Here is an 18,316-nt window from a genome sequence, read left to right on the forward strand (position 1 = left end):
CCTGTATATACACATACAAACACATATTTGAACAATGTAAAAAGAACCCAAACACAAACAAAAATCAGAAAGGTAATATATGAAAATGTTGATAGCAGTTGTCAGCAAATACTGGGGTTAAGGAAGTTTTTTCCTTCCTTCTAATATTCTGTTTTTTCCAAAATAAGAATATACTATGTTTATAATCAGAAAACAAATAAAGGCTGATGAAATAAAGGTAAGAATTATAGGAAGAAAGGTCCTTACCTAGGGAGGTCACATTTCCATAATTCTCCAGCATCACATCCCAGTACAAGGCCCTCTGAATTGGGCCCAGACAAGCCCATTCCTCTGAAGTGAAGCATACTGATACCTCCTCAAACATCACCAACTCCTGAAATAACAGATGTGTTTGAGATCACCAATGCCCAGGAGCTCCTATACTGAAAGTTTCCTTTCACTTCTAGGGAAGGGATACATTGTGAGACCATGAGGTTCACAATGGCCATCAGGGAGACATAAGGAAACCACATATAAAGTGTGTCTTCCAATAGCGTGGACCTTGATTTAGAGATGGGGCCTGGACACCCAAGCACTAGGATAAGAGAGGGCACTTCAGCCACAATTAGGTAGCGCAGATAGGAGGGAAAGAGGATGCAAATCTTACCTGGGGCTGGGCTGTTAGGAGCATAAGTGCCATTAATTGATTTCTTGGATTCTCTTCCTGAGAAAGGGCAGAAGCTTCAGGTACAGAAGAATCTGAGGGAGGGGAAAAAGCTGCATGTGAGATTACTGCTATTCTTGCTGACCATCTCAAGTCTAACATCTCCAACAAATCAGGAATTCAGAAAGATCCAGAACTGCCAGGCCTAGGCAATGATGGTTATAAAATGATCTACAAACCATTTCTGAATGACCCCCACATGCAGAGCTGGAATAATACAAAGAGCAGCAATAAGAATAGATACAGGGTCCGAGGGATCCAGGAAAGGACAAGGGAGAGAAGATCAGGAACAGCAAAAATAAACTGGCACTGTAAGGGATTTCTATATAGGAAGCAGCTCCCTGGGTGTAGGGGAATGAGACACAGAAAGGGTCCTGGAAAAGTCCAAAGCCAAGGCCACTGAGTAAGTACCATGTTGAGGATCCTGGAGGTTGAACACCACTTGGTCAGTAAGAGGATTTGGGCAAATCTCAGCTGCTATGTGGCGGCCAATGGGTGTGGGAGGTGTTGTTCCTGGAGTGCTCATCTCCTTCTGGAAAACGTCCTGATCCTTGACAAGGACTGGAACCTGGAGATAAGCAAAACAAAATAAGCTGGCTCTTCTTGTACCTCCAGAAAATGGACTCACCTAACCACCATGGACCTCTTTCTGCCCACAATCTAGAACTGTGTGATCACAGAGACCCACCTCAAGTATGAAGCATCAAAACAGCAGTAAAGCTTTGCATTGAGAACAATGGAGGTGCCCTCTAGCCCCACTCATGGCACTGGTGACCTCTCCCATAGGAGACTGTACAGAACGGTGGGAACAGAAGCCAGACCTGGGTGTGAATTAAGGAAGGAATGGGAAGTAACAAGCAGTAATTAAGAGCATGTATTTTAGCTTCAGACCTAGTTTTAGATCAGACTTGGGTTAAATCACATCTCTTCTACTTATTATTACCTCCTACTAATTTACCCCTTTACTTATCCCTTCCTGCTTCAATACAAGTAATACTGGAGTAGGCACCAAGACACTTGGCTTTGTGGCTAGCTAGATGTCTGCCTCAGTTTTCTTATCTCTCAAATGAAAGGGATGATTAGTAATTTGTAATGAAATATATGGCTCTAAAAGTCTTCATTTTTATGATGAAAACAAACAATGCCCATCCTTGATGCCACTCCTAAGTGTGAGTTATGATTCACATTTCTTACAAAGCAATGTTTGTACTGGTCTATAGATTTAAAGAAAAAAAATCACACACACGAGAGGCTATATTAAGATCCCAATCTAATGGTTAAGGATGTAAATCTTCTCAGAAACAATTATTGCAACCTAATCCTTAGGCTTGCAGAATACCCAGTAGGGGCACACAAGGGAGGTCTTGCCAGATCTGAAAAGCTTTATTCTTTTTTTTTTGTGAGACAGAGTCTCACTTTGTTGCCCCAGGTAGAGTGCAGTGGTGTCATCACAGCTCTTTACAACTTCAAACTCCTGGGTTCAAGTGAACCTCCTTCCTCAGCCTCCCCAGTAGCTGGGACTACAGGTGCATACCACCATGCCTGGCTAGTTTTTTCTATTTCTTTTTTTTTTTGGTAGAGACAGGGTCTTGCTCTTTCTGAGGTGGTCTCAAACACCTGACCTCAAGCAATCCTCCTGCCTCAGCCTCCCAGAGTGCTAGGATTACAGGCGTGAGCCACCGCACCTGGACACGAAAGCTTTATTCTTGTTATGCTTCTGCCTTTTACAATCCAGGCTTACATCACCATTCCAAATAGACTTACAGAAACAATACATAAGTTTCTGTTTAGGGAAACACTTAATAAACATTATCTTCTTCAGATTCTTGAACCAAACTCAGCATCAGCAAGCATCACCTAGGGGATAAAACAAAGTCAATGCTTTTGTGCTGATTCTGAGTTGAGCTCAAAGACTTCAATCACAAATCCAATTATCTACAAAGATATTCTATAGTCTGAATAGCTCATGAACTTGCTTCAATTAGTATTAGGGTTACCAGTGTGCTGTTAATTATTAATGAAAATAATAGGATCACCCTGCAGCCCAGCTTCAATTATTTCCTTCTCTCTATCCCAACATCCCCTGCCCCTCCCCACCTTTCTCACTTTTAGTGCTGGTCCATCGAGGTCTTTCTGCAGTTCCTCTACCAAGGCCACAGCCTCCTCGCCACTGCCAGGGCGATGGAGCTGCACCCAGGTCCGAATCTCCCCAGGCAGGATGCTCAGAAACTGCTCCAGCACCAGCAGCTCCAGGATCTGCGCCTTGGTGCGTGCTTCTGGCCTCAGCCACCGGCGACAGAGTTCCCGGAGCCGGCTCAGAGCCTCCTGGGGTCCAGATGTCTCGTGGTAACGTAACTGTCTAAAGTGCAGGTGGGAGGTCTCCCAAACAGAGGAGCTGCTCCCTTGGAAGCTGGTTCCCCATTTCCAGGTATCGTCCTTTCCTTTCACAAGACCCTCTTGTCTCAGAGCGCTGTGGGCCCAATTTTCTCTTGTCATTGTCTTTTAAGAAAGGTTCCTCTCCAGGTCTCCTTAATTCTTGACTTCTTCCTGAGAGTTTGGAGAATACCATCTACAAGACCTCAAGAAATCAATGTTAAAGTTAACACAGAGAAATAACCGAGCTTTCCAGCCCCAGGTAACTCCCAGTAATAAAGAGAAATTCTGTGAATGCAAGGTTCTAGATTCCAAAGAGTGCTTCCTCTGACAGAAGCCCCTTGCCTAAGGCTCTGGTGACACAGACTCATGTAACCCAGATGACCGCTGAAACCAAACACATGAAATTCCTTTGGGCTTTATTCACAGGATCTAATTACAACAAAGTCTTTACCACTCTAACAATGGGCATCCTACCCTGGCTACTCCTGAATAACCTGAACAAGTTACATCACTAGTTCCTACCTCATGGGGTTGTTGTGAGAATCGGATGTCTAAATACATTTCAAGTTTTTGAACAGTGCCTGGTACATGAGTTCAAATGTTGTTATTATCCTTCTATAACTAGCACTCTTTCCTATGTTCGGCGGAGTCAACACGTAATCATGGTCTTAATCCTGGTACTTATGAGATAAAATCCTAACACCTCCTCAGTTAACAAAGAAAAGCTGATATAAGTTCTGTGTAGCTTTGATGTACTTTCAATTCTCTGACAATTGTTCATTCTGTTAAATCAAAATATTTGGATAAATGTGAGTAAATTTTTATTATGTAAAACTTAGCCTTGTTGTTCTCTAGAACTCATCTGTTCCTTAGAAATAACATTTTTCTGATTAGAAAACAAAAAATTTTCAAAACTGGAAAACATACATAAAACCAGAAAATAATCACTTCTATTATTTTGGACCATGTCCTTCCAGTCCTTTTTCTATGCACCAATTTGGGTCACAGACTGGATACAACTGTACTGCTCTATAACTTTCTTTTCTCACATATTATGTTGTGAACAAGATAATAAATATTCTTCATTATTTTTAAGAGCTGTATGAGTTCCATTCATACTTAAGTAGTTCCCTGTTGCTGGATATTTAGATTATTTCTAATTTTCCCCTATTATAAATACAGCCACAATGACTACCCTTGCTAACAAATTTTTGGATACCCCTCTGCTTCCTTCTTCAGGATAAATTCCTAGAAGAAAAACTGTTAGGCCAAAGGGTACAAATATTTTTAAACTTTTAAGATTATAATAGTTATTTCACCATCAATGACATATGAAAGCATCCTCATTAATTTTTATGTAACACACAGACCCTTAAAGAGCTTGCTTATAACCAAGCAGGGGAAGCAGAAATAGAAACATAACTTCAATATAATGTGTAAGTCCAAATAATAAGAGAACATAAAAGCACAGAAAGGATTCATGAAAGGTAACTTAGGGTTGGGCTTTAAAGGAAAAATAAGACCACTGGAGTATCAGGAAAGCCATTCCAGAAGAAAGAAACTACATTTTTAAAAGTGAGGGAGTGATAGCACGAATAGCTCTGTTAGAAATGCACTTTGCAAACCAGAGAAGGAAAGTTTGCACTTTGCAAACTCTGGAGGCAAGACTGTAGGAGTAGTGCAGGGAGAGGTAAACAGAAGTCAAATTCTAAAGGCTCTTGAGAAGCAAAATAAGGAAGTGATCATGTCCTACAAGTGATGAGCAACCATTAAAGAGGTTTTACCTTACATTTTCCCTAGTTATTTTTAAAAATAGATAATATATTCACTTGATTCAAAATTTAAAATTATAAAATGCATACTGTGTAAAGTTTCCCTCTCCCCATTAGTTTCTTTATATATCTTTCGAGCTATTTACGTATATATTATACAAGTGTGTGCATGTTTTGTATTCCTTTTTTTCACAAATGCTAGAATCATGAATAATGTGCTGTATCTTCCTTTTCTCAGTTAATAAGGTATCTTAGAGATCTCGCCTGTCAGTACATAGCCCCTCTCCCTGTTTTTATGGATGTATGGTATTACTGCATGGATGTATCATAACTTATCCACTCCAGCATTGATAGGATGTTTGGGCAGTTTTCAATTTTTTCTTATTACCAATAATATTATCATGGATAACCTTGGGCATACATCAATTTGCATGTGTGTAGGTATATATAGGAAAAGTTCCTTAAAGCAGAATTGCAGGCTCAAAAGGCATGTGCCTTTATTATTTTGATACTGCTAATGAGCTCTCATTAGGATTGTACCAACTTGCAATTTATACCACCATCAGCAAGAGCTATATGGGAGTGCCTATTTTCTCACTCTCTCACCAATACAGCTGTCAAAGTTTGGGATCTCTGCCAAATTTTTAACTTGCATTTTGAGTGAATGAGTATATTGAGTCATTTATGTATTTTTTCAATTAACTATTCATATATGTTGTTCATGTTTCACATGAACAACAGTGGAGTGTTGGGTCTTGTTAGTTTGTACACACTTTTTATCATAGGAAAATTAGTCCCTTGTTTACAATGGGAGGTGCAAATTTTTCTCAGTTTGTCAAGTGTCTCTGTGACTTTGTCACATGTCATGTGACTTTGTTTATAGTGGTTTTTGCCATGCAATTAATGTTTTCTTTTATGGCTTCTGGGTTTTGTGCCATAACTAGAAAGGCATTTCCCACTCTATGCATGAAGGGAGTCTTAACTGGGGTCAGGAATCTATAAGGGAGGAATGATGAGGGAGGGAGCACTGGATATCTGGAAGGCCAGTGAGGCTTTTGCAATAGTATAAACAAATAATTAAGTTCTAAAGGAAGTAGCAGTAGGGATAAGACAATTGAGAAAAACTTGGCAGTTCTTGATAATGGATCCAGGGGTGATTTAAAAGAATTTTTTAAAAGGATTTTAAATAACTTTCTACAGTAAACTATCAGAACTCTATTTACATTTACTTTGCAGATAAAAATAACAAATCTTTAAATATACATTTTGTTTGCTTCTCACAAATGGTTTCGAGGCAGAAATTAAAAAGAGCAAAAGGGCCTAGTATGGTGTCTCACACCTGTAATCCCAACACTTTAGGAGGCCAAGGAGGGAAACTGCTTGAGGCCAGGAGTTGGAGACCAGCCTGGGCAACACAGTGAGATCCTGTATCTACAAAATAATAAAAGAATTAGCCAGGCATGCTGGCACACACCTGCAGTCCCAGCTACTCAGAAGGCTGAAGCAGGAGGACCCCTTGAGCTCAGGAGTTTGAGGCTGCAGTGAGCTATGATTAGGACACTGCACTCCAGTCTGGGTCACAGAGCAAGACCCCGTAATTAATTAATTAATTAATAAAAAGAAAGGAAAGGAAGGAAGGCAGGCTCTGAGGAGCTAAGTGATTCATTCAAGGCCACTCAGCTAGTTAAGATGTGGGAGCAAATTCTGAACTCAGAGATTTTAATTCCAAAAGTCCAAAATAATTCTATCTAAGAAGAGACTTATGAAACCCAAACAATTGTTTCCAAACACCAGTCCATGATAAAGCTTTAATCTGGCAAGCTGTAAAAATAGAAAAACAATTACTATACCACTGTCATTGCCACTGACACGTTGGCAATAACTTTTTGTTGTTTTTTTTGTGCAAAGGACAACATTTATTCTGAGTTTATGGTCTCAGTGTTAAAATGTATTCTCTGAAGTAATGGTGGTATGGGTGGTTTAAGTTTGCTTTTTAAATACCATTATACTACAAAATTAAAAAATGATAACTGGTCCATCCCTTAAAAAAAAATCCATCCCCAGAAATCTGGGGTACACTCGTCGAGGAAAGTCTCAAAAAGTTTCTGTGTATCAGCCTCAGAGAAGACTGGGGAAAAGCAGAAAGGCCTGAGCTGAGAAATCTGGCTATAGAGGCAGCTGTTCTGAAAACGGCAACAGATCCTACCAGATTCAAACACCAGTATGCACACACACACAAACTCAGAGGTGCTGTCCTCAATACCTTCCCTAACCCAGCTGCGTACCCAAGCCGATGCCACGCCGTCGAACCCCAACCTGGAGCTGAGGAGAGGCTGTACCGGGGGTCAGTGCCAAGGAGGGGTGTGCGGCACCAGCAAGCGTCCAGGGCCGCCCTCCGCGGACGCCCACCCGCCCCCGAGCCCACCCCTCTCACCCGGGGCTCCCGCTGCGGCTCCAGCCTTGGGTATCGCAGCCTCGGCGCCAAGCCACTAGGAGATGACACAGGAACTGGACCAGGCTATAGGCCTAGAATAATGGCCGAGCCGTGGATACGGCAGCTTCCGGTGGCTCCCCGCCCCCCAATCCCCGGCTCTCTAGGAAGCCGCATCTCTATGGTTCATAGGTTTTGTGGTTTTTTTTTTTTTGTTTGTTTTGTTTTGTTTTTTTTGCCCCTTCCCAGGGGTGGTGAGGAGGGGCGGAGCTCCTGGGCCCTTGTGTCTTCGTTCTTCCCGTCAAATGAGGCGGGGCAGCTGTGTTTCAGACCGGAAGGGTGCTGAGATGAAAGACAGGGCCCAGGACTTTAGGATGCTTGTTGCCTCCTGAAAGAGTTGGACCTTTCTGTTTTAATCTGCATTTCGATTGAGGTTGATTAGAGAGTAATCGCTCATATGTCTGAATGACCTGTGGGTGACTTTTGTGGTCTCTTTTACCTATGGCACTTCTCACTGTAAATAATGACATGGCTTATAAATCACTCTCTTGTCAATTCACTTGCTTGCCCAAATAGATAATGGAGTTCTGATATTCAATAGTAATCAAGTTGAAGCTCTTGAAAGAGACGGTTATTCTAGTTGTTCATCACCCTGGGTAAATTTAGGTGTATACAAAGGAAGCTGGAATTCTTATTCTCTCTTTGGTCTTCAATCTCTTAGGTTTGGACTTCTGGAATAGACACCTCTATATGGGCCACATCTGTATGGATCCAGTGTATCTAACATCTGGAACCATACTGGGTAGTAGATGAATGTTGAATGAATGTTATGAGCAAATAAACATATTTGTTATACTGTTTATTTCCATATAGTCTCTCCTGGCTTTCATTAAACATTTGCTTAAACATTTCAGCCTCTACTCTTTCATTCATTCCTTCAACAACTATTAACCGAGTACTTGCCATGTGCCAGACACTGTTCCAGGCACTAGAGACACAAATGAGGTAAAGTCCCTGCTCTCATGGTGTTTACATTTCTAGTGGGGGTAGACAGAAAACACGCAAATACAAAAATGTGTCAGGTAGTGATAAATGCTAAGAAGAAAGAGGGTAAGGAGGACCCAATAAAGATACTGGGAAGCAACAGCCAACCAAGTAGGAGGGGAAGCAAGAGATAGTACTTTATAGGTCTCAGAGCATGAATGGGTAGGTTTTGAAATATTAATCAACGTGGTCTTTGCTCCCACCCCCCCCACTAAATTATTTTACTTATAGCCTGAGGCCCCCCCTTCTCCTCCCCTGCATACCCAGGTAGACAGGGGTTATTCATTATGGGACTGGAAACAAAGGGGACAAAAGCTATACTGTTAGGTCAATATAACCCTTTGGGAGGCTGAAAAACATTCCTGCCTAGCAAGTGTTTCGCTGGGAATGAAAAAAGGAATGGGAGGAGCCAAAATGACCAAGTAGGCTGGGACCACTAACCAGTGAGCCTGTAGTCATCCACATGCCTACCAAGCAGTGGCCTGGAAGCATGTAACCACAGAGTTGTTAGCTGGTGAGGACCAGTAATTGTCAATGGCCAGCCCAGGGCCCCAGTTTTGTCATTTAGTTTGTGCCCTAATATTCTGCCTAGTAACCATCTGATGGTCAGCGAACTTGAAGCACTCTCACCCTTGCCCTGAGATGAAGGACATGGTAACCTCGTGGAGTGATGGAGTTGGGAAAGGAACACCTTATCCTTGAACAAGATGCAACTATACGGAAGCTGTTTAAAGTGGCCCAGAGAACTGGGACAGTAGTGAAATACATCACATATCCTCTGTTTACATATACACACACTCCTGGTATTTAGAATTTCCAAATGTACAGGTGAAAAAAAACTAGAAAACAAGAAATAAATAAGTTCGAAATAGGCATTTGAGAAGAGGCTGCAGGCAGAGGACTGATCATTTAAGATGGGCTAAGACCTTAGAATATGGATCAACTAAAACTGAAATCCTAGTCTGAATGAAAACATTGTGTTTCTCATCCTTCTATAAATCCCCACTCTACCAGGGTTCTTTCTAGTTCACATTGGAAAGTGATTGACCTATGACCAAGGATCTTGCACAATGCCATATATGTAACAAAAGCTGAAAATCCCCAAGACCTGCAAGCTGGAGACTCAGAAGAGGTGAAGGTATAGTTCCAGTCTGAGCCCAAAGGCCCAAGAATCAGGAAAGCCAATGGTGTAAGTTCCAATCTGAGTTCTAGTCTGAGTCCAAAGGCAGGAGAAAACCAGTGTCCCAGCCAGAAGACAGGCAGAGAGAGCAAATTCTCCCTTACTCAGTCTTTTTCTTCTACTCAGGCCTCCAACAGATTGGACGAGACTCTCCCATGTTAGGGAAGACAACCAGTCTACAGATTCCAATGTTAATCTCATCCAGAAACACCCTCATAAACATACTCAGAACAATGTTTAACCAAATATCTAGGCACACAATGGCCCAATCAAGGAGACACACACATAAAATTAACCATCAAACATGGATTCCTCCAAATATAGTTCAGGGTGTTGGTTACAGAATAGTGTATCCAAGCACTAAGGAATATGCATGGTGGTTAGATTCTGATCAGAGTCACTTAGAAGGATTCATTCCATATCTGGATGTCTCTCTTGGACATTATCTCCCCCATTTACCTTTACATCCTCAGAGAGGGATCTTGTAGGAACAAGGAAGTCATAGTGAAGGGAGAGCTGGAAAAGGGGACAGGCCTCTTGTGAAAAGCCAAGCAGGCTGGGAGCAGAGAGGGGTAAATCCAGTCTAGACTGGAAAGCTTGAGGGAAGATAAAACAGCCATCCTCTCCGTGATTTGGAGGGAGATAGAAATTCCATTGTCCATCCTTTTGCCTTCATCAGAGGCCTATCCGGACAGGCTGGGAAAAGGGAGTATTTGGTAGTAGAGGATTACAAAATCAGAGGACCTGAGCTTGTGGTACCTATGGCTTTGATAGGAGATTTAGGATCTGAAAAGCTTAAGGGGTTGTTATGGTCCTAGTGAGAAAGTAAGTGAGATACTGAGGGGTCTGCTCTGGGCCTGCTCTAACCTATCTCAAGTGATAGATGAAAATGAAAATCTTCAGGTTGTCCCAAGTTGGTCTTTAGCCCAGCCTTGTATTACTAGGCTGATGATGCCATCATCAATCAGAAGAGGATCGTTGACCCTTGAAAGAGGTCTTTCCTGGTGTCAAGAATTACTCAGCTGCACTTCCTGTATCTCCACCCTCAACACACACACACACACACACACACACACACACACACACACACACACACGAGTTTTCTGCAGTGTATAACTGGCAACTACAAAACATTTAACTTGAATGAAGCTAAAGAGTTCAAAGCAGAACCATGAGGCACAGCTGGGACATCAGAAAGAAATAGAGAACATAAACACTACTTATTATGTTGTCAGCCTCTTTCATATGGTTAATTTCATTTACTCCTTATATGAATCCTTTGAGACAGATAATAGTGCAACAATTTTAATAATACTGAAACGAAGTATGAGTAAGGTTAAGTAATTTGTTTAAAATTTCCTTCCTAATAACCAGTAAGGCCTTAAAATCCAAGGTAAGTGCTCTTTCCATCACTATATATAGGCTTTTGTACACACAGAAGCAAGCAAATTTGTCTCAATTTGCCTGAAGGCAAGACACAGTTAGGGAGAAGGGGGAGGAAAGTCAGGACAGCCAGTGCGAAGAGGATCTTCAACCTGCTGAATATTTTAGCTGTGGTCAGGTCTTAGACAACTCATGCCAATGTGAATGCAAACCAGCATTGATATGCTCTGTTCACTGGGAATCCTTCTAAGTCTTTGATAATCTGGTGGGATGGGAGGCAGGGAGGCCTGCTGTCTTGGCTTATACCTCCTAGACTTTCTATAGAGGATCATGACGCTTGAATATACTCTGATATAAAGAGGCCCCAAAGTGGTAGTTCTAAAGTCGATCTAGTATCTCCAAGCCTTAGAGGCGTTTGGGTGTCTGGGGAGTAGAACGAAATGTAACTGAGGCCCTTCCTAGTCCCAGATATTTTGCAGATATTTTACCATTGGAAAAATAACGGTAGTAGTTACTACACAGGTGAAGGGCATATTCTGAAACACTTCCAATTCTTTGAGTCGGATATTAAAAGCAGCTTCTGCTTGTTACCTAAAGATGCCCTTTGTGCTGTATCCCACGGTTGCCTCTATCCACTTGATTTTTGTGCAGCTATAGGGGAATGGCTCTACTCATCCTGACAGCCTTCCATCTCCAGCACACACATGATATCTCACACTATTTTGCCTGAGGGCTTCCTCTAAAAGTTCAGAAGCATACTTAGCCAGGTCTCTGGCACAGACTGGAAAAAGTGCATAAGAATAATATTGGAAAACATCACTGATATTTATAAGAACAGCAGATGTTTATTGGACAAATTATCACTATTTCCTGCCAAAACAATTTTATAACTCCAGTTTTATAACATCAGAGGTGATTAAAGACAATCTAGTGACTAAAAACAATCTAACAATAAGAGCATCCTTTTTTATTTATATTGAATGGAAAAAAATTTTTTAAAGTCTGTCATTGAAGATATAAAGCTGCAATGAAATTTAGTCTTAAGGGATTTAGATTCAACATAATTACTCAGCTACCTAAAGCCTTTTTTAGTTTCAATTTTCTTCCAAGTAAGACTTAGCACAGGACATATCATCTACAAAAAAAAAAAAAAAAAATCTCTAAGTCCAGGGAGATACTTTCCTCTCTAAGCAGAATTCTTTGCTTTACATATAGGCCTTTAATCAAGGCTATATAAAATGAGATTTTAACATTTTCCTCTCAACTAAAAAAGAGCACATATATTTTTATTCCATACAGGATCAATTCTACACAACCAAGATGTCTGTGGCCAAAATTATTGCCTCTTCATATTCCTCAGACATATTCAAGATATCAAAAATATAAGTGAAAAAATGTGCATCCTCAAGAGGTGGGAAGATGACAAAAACAGGGAGGGTAATACACAGTAGTCTAGTGAGGTACACTTCAAAAGAGCTGGGGGTTTGAGGGAGAATAGAGAAGAAATGCCGGTACAGAGAGGTACAGGGGTTAGGGGAGACAAAAACTAGCAACTGAGGGGCTGCAGAGTGAGCATTGCCCTTAGGGAACAGCCAGGTTTCCATTAGAACAAGAAGGTAAGAAAACACATTCAAAGAGAAGTCCCTGAATTCCAAAGGGTATCATGAAGGACTTGAAAGAATGGTAAGGGATGCATGCTCAAACTCTGACTGAGGTAACAGCTGGCAGTCCTGGTAAACTCCTAGAGGAAGGTAGGTGATGAGTCGACATTATATTGCAAAATATTTATCTGAAGGATGCAAGGACCTGTTGTCAACATTTTCTCCTGCAGCTTAAGGCAGGTATCAGCCTAGGAGATGGGTTAAGCCTCCTTGAGGGACTATAATCATAGCTTGCCTGACACAAGAAATGTGAAGATCTCCTGTATTCAGATCTCTGAGTATGAGATGATATGATATCCTTCCTAGAACATATTTACTCTTGAAGATCACAAAGTCTTCTAAGATGAAAAAGAAAGCCTATCTGAAGAAAGCATTTCAGATACTATGACGCAGTAATAAAAAAAGGTGTTTTTTTTTTTGGAGATTATCTGCTCAGCAATATGGGGAGCATCAACAAGTTTGCTCAGGGATGATTTAACAGCCCTATTCCCTGAATGCTGCAAGTCTGTTCCAGGCCCTCCAGACCCTGCTTGGAATAACCATGCAAAGAAGGACTATTATATCACAAAATCATGTGTAAACCACTATCCTATCAAAATAGGACAAACCAAACAATCATTTTTCACATAAATATACCACCTTTACTTTTCTCTTTCCAGAACAGCAAGAAAGAAATGTATAACCCTTAAAACGAAATTATGAGGTATAGAAATAGGCCATAAATCTCATTCAGAGAAGATTGGTAGCATCTTCCTTATGAAACCATGGTCAAATAACTGTCCAGATACAATCATCTTTCACAGAGGTGGCTACCCAGGAGAACCCCAGTTGGTCTCCCACTCACATATAGAACCACTATGGAGGGCAGAGGCACTTTGGTATAGTGAAGAAAGCACGAATGTCAAAGTCAGATCTGAGCTCAAATCCTGGCTCCAACCACTTACTAGTCAGTTACTTAACCTCACTGAGACTCAACTGTCTTGCACACGTGTTGAAAGGATTAAATGAAATAACATATCCTCAGTAATTCCTCAAATAATAAATCACTATCTGCATAAGACAAATGACATTGGGCTTAGGGATTCATTATATACAAAGAAGAGGAGTAGCTAAGAATGGGAATATCCTGAGTGTTCCCAGATGGACTGTGAGCTAAGGAGTTTAAAAAGTTTTAAAAATTGAAGATGGCTAAGGCCTTCTCAGAGGGCTGGTAAACATCTGTAGTACTGACTGCTCAACACTGCTTCCCCTTTTGTCTGGGAAAAATTTTTCTCAATGATAAAAGAAAAAAAAAAAAACAGGTGGAAAAGCCTCAGTTCCTTTTCTCACTTCCTGACTTTGAAGGAGTTATGTGAAGAAAAGAAGATTGCAGCTGTGGCTACTGTCTTGCAACCACGAAGTTATAAAAAGTGAAAGACAAGATGCTGAAAATAACAGAGTTAAGATGGAAGTTTGATGAACCACAGAGTTGAGAAACCAAACACAGAACTGCTTACCTCTAGACTTCCCCTTAAGCCAAAGATCAATGTTCTTATGGTCTAGGCTACTAGTACTTGGTATTGTGTTCATTACACCTGAAAATATACTAAGTGCTACCTTAGGCAAAACTTCTCTTGAATCACTCTCTCTAAACTGTTAAGAAAAACACTGCTCCAATGTCCTAAATTTAAGCTATTATTATTTACCATGTGCCAGGCTTGTCATATACTACATGCGTTATCTCATTTAATCCTCACAACAACCATGTGAGGTAGGTGACTATTCCCTTTTTACAGGTAAGTCTGAGGCTCAGAGCAGTTAAGTGACTTGTCCAAAATTGACAAGCTAGTACATGGCAGACCTGGGATTAGAACACAGATCTCTCTGACCCCAGAGTATACTTTTGGACACAATCTCTACATAACATGTGAAGACAAAGTCTCCTGCTAGTTTTATATAAATGGTGACTATATCTCTTTAAAGTTTTTGAGCCTACAATTGTTTCCATTTCATTTTTTTCCTGGTTGTCTAGACATATATTGAAAAGATGGAGCCTAGGCAGTACTTTACCATCTGCAGATCCTTCCAAAACTGTGGGAAAAGAGGATTCAGTAAATTTTTGCTGTTTTCTTTTAACCTAACAGTGATATTATATACTTTGCTGACAACTCTAAAGTCAGCTTATCTTAAAACTGCAAAAGACAAAGGATTGGTATTTATATCACTAAACAGCAAATACGCTCTAATACGAAGTGACTTTTTCATTCTTCCACTGCTGCTAAGTGCCAGTGTTAGGGTGCAATCCCAGGAAACTGGACTCTATATACTATGTACCTTTAATAACATTGTTGAGTGAAAATGAGCATGTACTCACTGCATTTAAAAAATACTATATTTTCCTGAATATAAAAGTAGTACATTCTCACTGTAGAAAATCTAGAAAGCATAGAAAGGTATACTGAAGAAAATAGAAATCACCTATAATCCTATCACCCAGAGATAATCACTGTTCACATTTTGGTTTTGTTTACTTCATTCCCATTTTTTCCTATGAATAAATATTTTTTAAAAATTTGGATTTTATTCTATTGCTTTTTCTTTCTTTTATATTCCATTTTATTCAAATCATTTCTCCATGTCATTAAATATTCTTTTAAAATGTATGATGGCTGCAAAACCATCATATAGATAGACCATCATTCACTTAAACCTCATTCTGTTGAAAATCTAGTTTTCTTCTTTTAGTTATATATGATGCTGGCATAAATATCCCTTTTGTTAATCATTGTCTACTTCTGATTATTTTCCATGTATGGATTCATAGAAGTAGAATTAAGATTAATGATACTTAAAAATTGCTTTTCAGAAGAGTAGCAGTTAGCCAGTTAGCCCTATAACCAACAATATTTGTTATTTATGAGGTTTCTTTCTCCTCGTTATGTTTTCTCTGGTGTTGAATAAGCTGTGAGCTATACCGATAGGCTTTCCCACACTCGCTACATTTATAGGGTTTCTCCTTAGTGTGGGTTCTTAAATGTAGAATAACTTGAGAAGTCTGCCTGAAGGTTTTCCCACACTCGTTACATTTATAGGGTTTCTCTCCAGTGTGAACTCTCTGATGATCAATGAGGTTTCGATTAGAAGTAAAAGCTTTCCCACATTCATTACATTTGTAAGGTTTCTCCCTACGATGAAGTCTCTGGTGTTCATTCAGGGTCTTCCTTAAGATGAAAGCTTTTCCACACTCATCACATTCATAAGGCTTCTCCCCAGTGTGAATTCTCTGATGGTCCATAATCTTTGTATTAGAACCACATGTCTTCCCACACTCTTTACATTTGTAAACTTTTTTTCCTTTGTGCATTCTCTGATGTTGAGTAAGGTTTGAACTACGGCTAAAGGCTTTCCCGCACTCAATACAAGTGTAGGGCTTCTCCCCAGTGTGAACTCTGTGATGTGAAATAAGGCCTGAACTCCGACTAAAGGCTTTCCCACATTCTTTACATTCATAGGTTTTCTCCCCGCTGTGGATTCCCTGGTGCCTAATGAGGTGTGACTTACCACTGAAAGACTTCCCACATTCACTGCACGTGTAGGGCTTCAGTCCAGTGTGGATTCTCCGATGAACAACAAGGTTGGAACTATGACTGAAGGCTTTTCCACATTCCTTACACTTATACGGTTTCTCTCCTGTGTGGATTCGCTCGTGTACTGTGAGGTTTGCACTCTGACTAAAGGCTTTCCCACACTCTGTGCATACATACTGTCTCTTTTTAGCCTGAACTCTTGTGTTTATTGTAGGGTCACAGCACTGGCTACTGTCTTTTTCAGATTCTTGGTCACTCACTTCTCTAAGTGCTTTACTGTCTTTAACTATCTTATGTTTGAAGTTTCTCATCTTTCTCCTCATTTTCTCTTGCTTGGAGCATTCCAGTGGCCTCTCTATTCTTCTCTTTCCCTTCAGAGGAGCTTTCTCAATTTTGACTTCCTTGGCAAAATTCTCTGTGGAATTCTCCTGAAAGAAAGAATATAATGCAATTCTGACTTTTCAGGAATGATGCTTTGGAATCAACATCTCATCAGTCCCAGTTTCACCACCTGACAGAAGAAACAGAAATTGCACATGTCATCTGTTCACTGTACTAGAGGAAGGTGAATTATTCAAGGACATGATGTGGTAGACCACAGGGTCCATACGGAAGGATAAGGTAGGGGAACTGATCAAAAAGAAGAGAAAAATGCAGTTAGACATAGAGGCCAAGGTCAAGGCTTATGGAAAGCCAAGGGCTGAGAGAAGCCCAAAAGGTCCAGCATCAGAATAAGCAATGAATTAACGTAAAATCCACCCTAGTTTCTTCCTGCCTCACCCTCTACACCCAGAATTGGAGCCATCTATCTCCTAATAGCAGGCTCAACTATAATCTAGGGCTGGGTGTGGTGGCTCACACCTGCAGTCCTAGCACTCTGGGAAGCTGAGGCAGGAGGATTGCTTGAGGTCAGGAGTTCAAGACAAGCCTAAGCAAAAGCAAGACCCCGTCTCTATTAAAAATAGAAGAATAAGCCAGGTGTGGTGGCACATGCCTGTAGTCCCAGCTACTTGGGAGGCTGAGGCAGGAAGATCGCTTGAGCCCAGGAGTTTGAGGTTGCAGTGAGCTATGATGATGCCACTGCACTCTACCCAAGGTGGCAGAGTGAGACTGTCTCACAAAAAAAGAAAAAAGAAAAAAAAAATCCTATAATCTAGTCCTGGAAAAAGTGAACTGAAAGATGATTAGTTCAGAAGCTCAAATGACTGATGTTCAGATGAGTTTGGCTTTTAGTTCTTGCTGACGTATTCCCCTAGGACTAGTGATATAAAGGTTGGTACATAACAGGTGCTCAAAAATTGTTTTATAGCATAGCAACAGGGATTCTGTCTTAGGGCAGCAGTCCCCAAGCTTTTTGGCACCAAGGACCAGTTTCATGGAAGGTAATTTTTCCACGGACTAGGGACGGGGGTGTAGGGTGTTGTTGGGGGGATGTGGTACGGAGCTCAGGTGGCTATGCACGGCCCATTTCCTAACAGGCCACAAACCAGTAATGGCCACGGCCCGGGGGTTGGGGACCAGTCTTAGGGTGTGACTAAGATTTCATCTTTTGCTCTAGGTCCAAATACTAGGTCCCAGTCTACATACCAGTATGTAAGCCCTGTCTTGATAAGTGTTGACACAATTCTTCCAAAATTGGAGATTGGTCATATCACAGCCTACTTCACAGGGGCTGGTCTGTAGCTGGATCCAGCTTTACGTGCTAGTTTCATCCATCTGCTTTTCACCATGCTATCACTCTGACGGACTGAGTCTACTAATGAACTTGAGAGGCTAAACTGGGAAAGAGGGTTACTTAAAGCATGGCAGAAGAATCTCTGCTAGGACCTTGCATGGCGTAATAGCACAGTATCTAAGGATGGCAAAAGGGTGAGAATAGCGGATAGCACAACCAAGAGGGGCTGGTACATGAAATCAAATGTCAGGAATGAGCAGGAATTTTCCACCTGGTTTAACATGAAACTCTGGACACACAGGTAACCCTGGAAGACCTCAGATCTAGAAGGAATTGGGTTATAAAAGAAAACCAAAAGATAACACCAGGATACTAACACATGACTAATTTTACTTTTACTATGTTCCTTTTCAGCCTTGTACATATGCATATTGTTAGATAATTAAATACATGGTAGATATAATGTCACATCCTATTTCTTCCACTTAATTTCACTTATTTATTTAATTGAGAAATAAAAATGAT

At 40.8% G+C, this 18,316-nt stretch overlaps 2 protein-coding genes across 2 annotated transcripts in view; both read right to left on the minus strand.

Annotated features, from left to right (window-relative positions):
• Window positions 1-7,403, minus strand: part of ZNF197 (zinc finger protein 197) — a 22,507-nt gene extending 15,104 nt beyond the window's left edge. Inside the window, exons 1-5 of the mRNA XM_012658871.1 lie at window positions 7,286-7,403; window positions 2,810-3,272; window positions 1,115-1,271; window positions 647-738; window positions 247-373 (exon numbers count right to left, since the gene is read on the minus strand). Coding sequence (XP_012514325.1) covers window positions 247-373; window positions 647-738; window positions 1,115-1,271; window positions 2,810-3,199 — 766 coding nt within the window. The 5' untranslated portion in view covers window positions 3,200-3,272; window positions 7,286-7,403. The remainder of the gene's footprint in view (window positions 1-246; window positions 374-646; window positions 739-1,114; window positions 1,272-2,809; window positions 3,273-7,285) is intronic.
• Window positions 7,404-14,549: 7,146 nt separating this feature from the next.
• ZNF660 (zinc finger protein 660) overlaps window positions 14,550-18,316 on the minus strand; it is a 10,234-nt gene continuing 6,467 nt past the window's right edge. The window contains exon 3 of the mRNA XM_012659152.1: window positions 14,550-16,627. Within this exon, the coding sequence (XP_012514606.1) occupies window positions 15,444-16,439 (996 nt within the window). The 5' untranslated portion in view covers window positions 16,440-16,627 and the 3' untranslated portion in view covers window positions 14,550-15,443. The remainder of the gene's footprint in view (window positions 16,628-18,316) is intronic.

This window comes from Propithecus coquereli, unplaced genomic scaffold (assembly GCF_000956105.1).
Source record: "Propithecus coquereli isolate 6110/MARCELLA unplaced genomic scaffold, Pcoq_1.0 Scaffold1, whole genome shotgun sequence".
NCBI classification, from domain to species: Eukaryota; Metazoa; Chordata; class Mammalia; order Primates; family Indriidae; genus Propithecus; species Propithecus coquereli.